Raw genomic sequence first — 2,667 nt, forward strand, 5'->3', positions numbered from 1 at the left:
TCACGCACGAATATTAAATAACGCATTGAACAAAGTTTGAGTCATATACAGTTTGTACATTTAACGGGTAACGAAGTGCACGGGATCAGCTAGTTTATTATATTTATTACCTATTAGCATTAATTAATTGTAAATTGTGAATTATTTGTTATACATTTTGTAATTAATTCTATTAGTATTGTAAATAAATTAAATAATTATATTTATTATTTTTTTAGTCACTCTGGAACATCCGCAATTGGTTGTTCATATAAAGCTGCTGCTGGATATGTTTATCCACTTGAAAGAGGCTTTATTTACATACACAAGCCTCCTATACACATACGATTTGAAGAAATTTCTAGCGTTAATTTTGCTAGAGGCGGTGGTAGTACTAGGTCATTTGATTTTGAAATTGAGTTAAAAAATGGAGTTATACATACATTTAGTAGCATCGAAAAAGAAGAATATGGAAGTCTGTACGATTTCATTAATGCCAAAAAACTAAGAGTCAAAAACACTGGCAAATCAGTAATGGAATTTAATGATTTTATTTTATATTTTTAAATTATAATTGACTAATTTTTAAATATCATTAGGATAAACCTGCTTATACAGGAGACGACTATGGTGATTCTGATAAAGAAGCCGAACCTGATGCTTATTTGGCTCGAGTTAAACGTGAAGGACAAGAACGTGATGAAGATGATGATGATGATTCAGATGAGAGTACAGATGAAGATTTCAACCCTGAAGGACAAGAGAGTGATGTCGCTGAAGAGTATGATTTATTTAATATGTTTTGAGAATTTAAACATATTGCTTCTGTTACAGGTTTGATAGTAATCCATCAACAACAGAATCAGAATCTGGAAATGAGGAAGGGGGTGGTGGTGACAAAAAAAAAGAAAAGAAAGAAAAGAAAAAGAAGGATAAAAAACCTAAATCGGCTAAAACTATTGTAAGTTTGATTAAAAATAAGGGTGTTAGGTGTAAGTATAGAATTTTATTACACTCATAAATTATAATATAATAATTACCTATTAATCAGTCGCAAAAACAACTTGTTACTGGAATAGTAACAAATGTTGTTATTGCCTTAGAATACATTATTAAATATATTTTCTCTTCTGTTGCCAAACTATTAACCATTTTGATGAACCACGTTTGTTTTATTACTTTCGGGTATATTATATTATTAGGTATTAACTGTATGTTCAAGTGAACTAAATTCACTTTTTAAGATTTTAGCATCTAGATTAAAGGTTTTTGTTAGGATGAAGATGCCTCCAAGTTGAAGAAATCAATTAAAAAGTTTTCAAAATTCAGTTGATTGAATGTGAAATTTTCATTTATAATTGGGGCTTGGAAGTCATAGCACTACAATGTTAGTTTTTTAGTGCTTAAACATGAACTTAAAAATGACATAATATGTGCTCAAAACCTCACTAAAAATCAGGAAATATTTTAAACACAATTTTTATGAAGAAAAAAACATTTACATTTTTAATTATTTTTATTTTTAAAATATACATTTCTCATAATTCCAATTGGTTGTGCTTATGAATTTAAAAAGTTTTCCCTAGGGTACCTATTAAATTATTATTATTATTTTTATTTTTGTTTTTGTTTTTTATATTAATTTATGAGTACAGTAATTTAGATTTTACATTGTTATTAGAAATTACGTTATTGTTTGTCTATCTTTAATTCCTATCAATTTAACATCTAACAAAGAAATCATTACCTCTCAAAATTATGGGTTTCACCCAAACTATTTTTTAAACTGGTTAAGAATAAATCAATAGTGGATACCCTTATTACAAAACATTTTTTAATTAATGAACAACATGATCAGATTTTTGATCAGGACTTTCTACAGCTACTAAAGTATCTATTGTTAAACAAACAATATTGGATTATTTTAATGATGGTGCACAAACTGATGTAATCCAAACCGATCTTAAGAAAGCTGATAATAGAGAAAACCATGATTTTTTAATACTGAAACTTAAAGTATATTATGAAAAATGAAATCCACTTCTACCTTAGGTTAGATCCTTCTTAAAAGACCAAATTCAGATAGTCAAAAATAATAATTTTATCTCAGAAAGTATAAAAGTATTCAAGGTTACTTGACCCCTTTTATTATATTATTATTTATAATAATTATAAATGACGTTCAAATAAAATAATACACCAAATTGATTAAATAAATTAAATATAATAATCATTTTTTATAACTGCAAAACTTTATTGATTGGTATAATAATAATTGGATGTCATTGAATATTAAAAAATATACAAGTATTTCTTTTTCTTTGAAAAAAAATGACTATGTTATAAATGTACAGTTTTTTTATCTGAGTACCATTACTTAAGTTATCTTTATCTAAAACATAAAAATAACTCGATTAAAAAAAAAATATGATCTTGGTGTAATTTTTGACCCAAAACTAAATTTGAATTCACATGTACAAAATATTATGAATAAGGCTCTATCAAAAGTAGGTTCTTTGAAGCATTTATGTAAAGACATTCATGATGAACATGTGCTAAAATTATTATATTTCACCTTATTCCGTCCTTTTCTAAAATATGTACATTTAATATTACCTACTAACTTCATAATTCAAAATCATAATATTTCAAAAGTGCAAAACAATTTATTATTATTTTGTGCTTTCA

At 26.0% G+C, this 2,667-nt stretch overlaps 1 protein-coding gene across 1 annotated transcript in view; it reads left to right on the forward strand.

The window, feature by feature from the left end:
- The window catches only part of LOC100570711 (FACT complex subunit Ssrp1), a 10,617-nt gene that overhangs the window by 3,458 nt on the left and 4,492 nt on the right, over window positions 1–2,667 (forward strand). Inside the window, exons 6-8 of the mRNA XM_029486264.1 lie at window positions 163–510; window positions 579–760; window positions 814–940. Coding sequence (XP_029342124.1) covers window positions 163–510; window positions 579–760; window positions 814–940 — 657 coding nt within the window. The remainder of the gene's footprint in view (window positions 1–162; window positions 511–578; window positions 761–813; window positions 941–2,667) is intronic.

This window comes from Acyrthosiphon pisum, chromosome A1, assembly GCF_005508785.2.
Source record: "Acyrthosiphon pisum isolate AL4f chromosome A1, pea_aphid_22Mar2018_4r6ur, whole genome shotgun sequence".
NCBI classification, from domain to species: Eukaryota; Metazoa; Arthropoda; class Insecta; order Hemiptera; family Aphididae; genus Acyrthosiphon; species Acyrthosiphon pisum.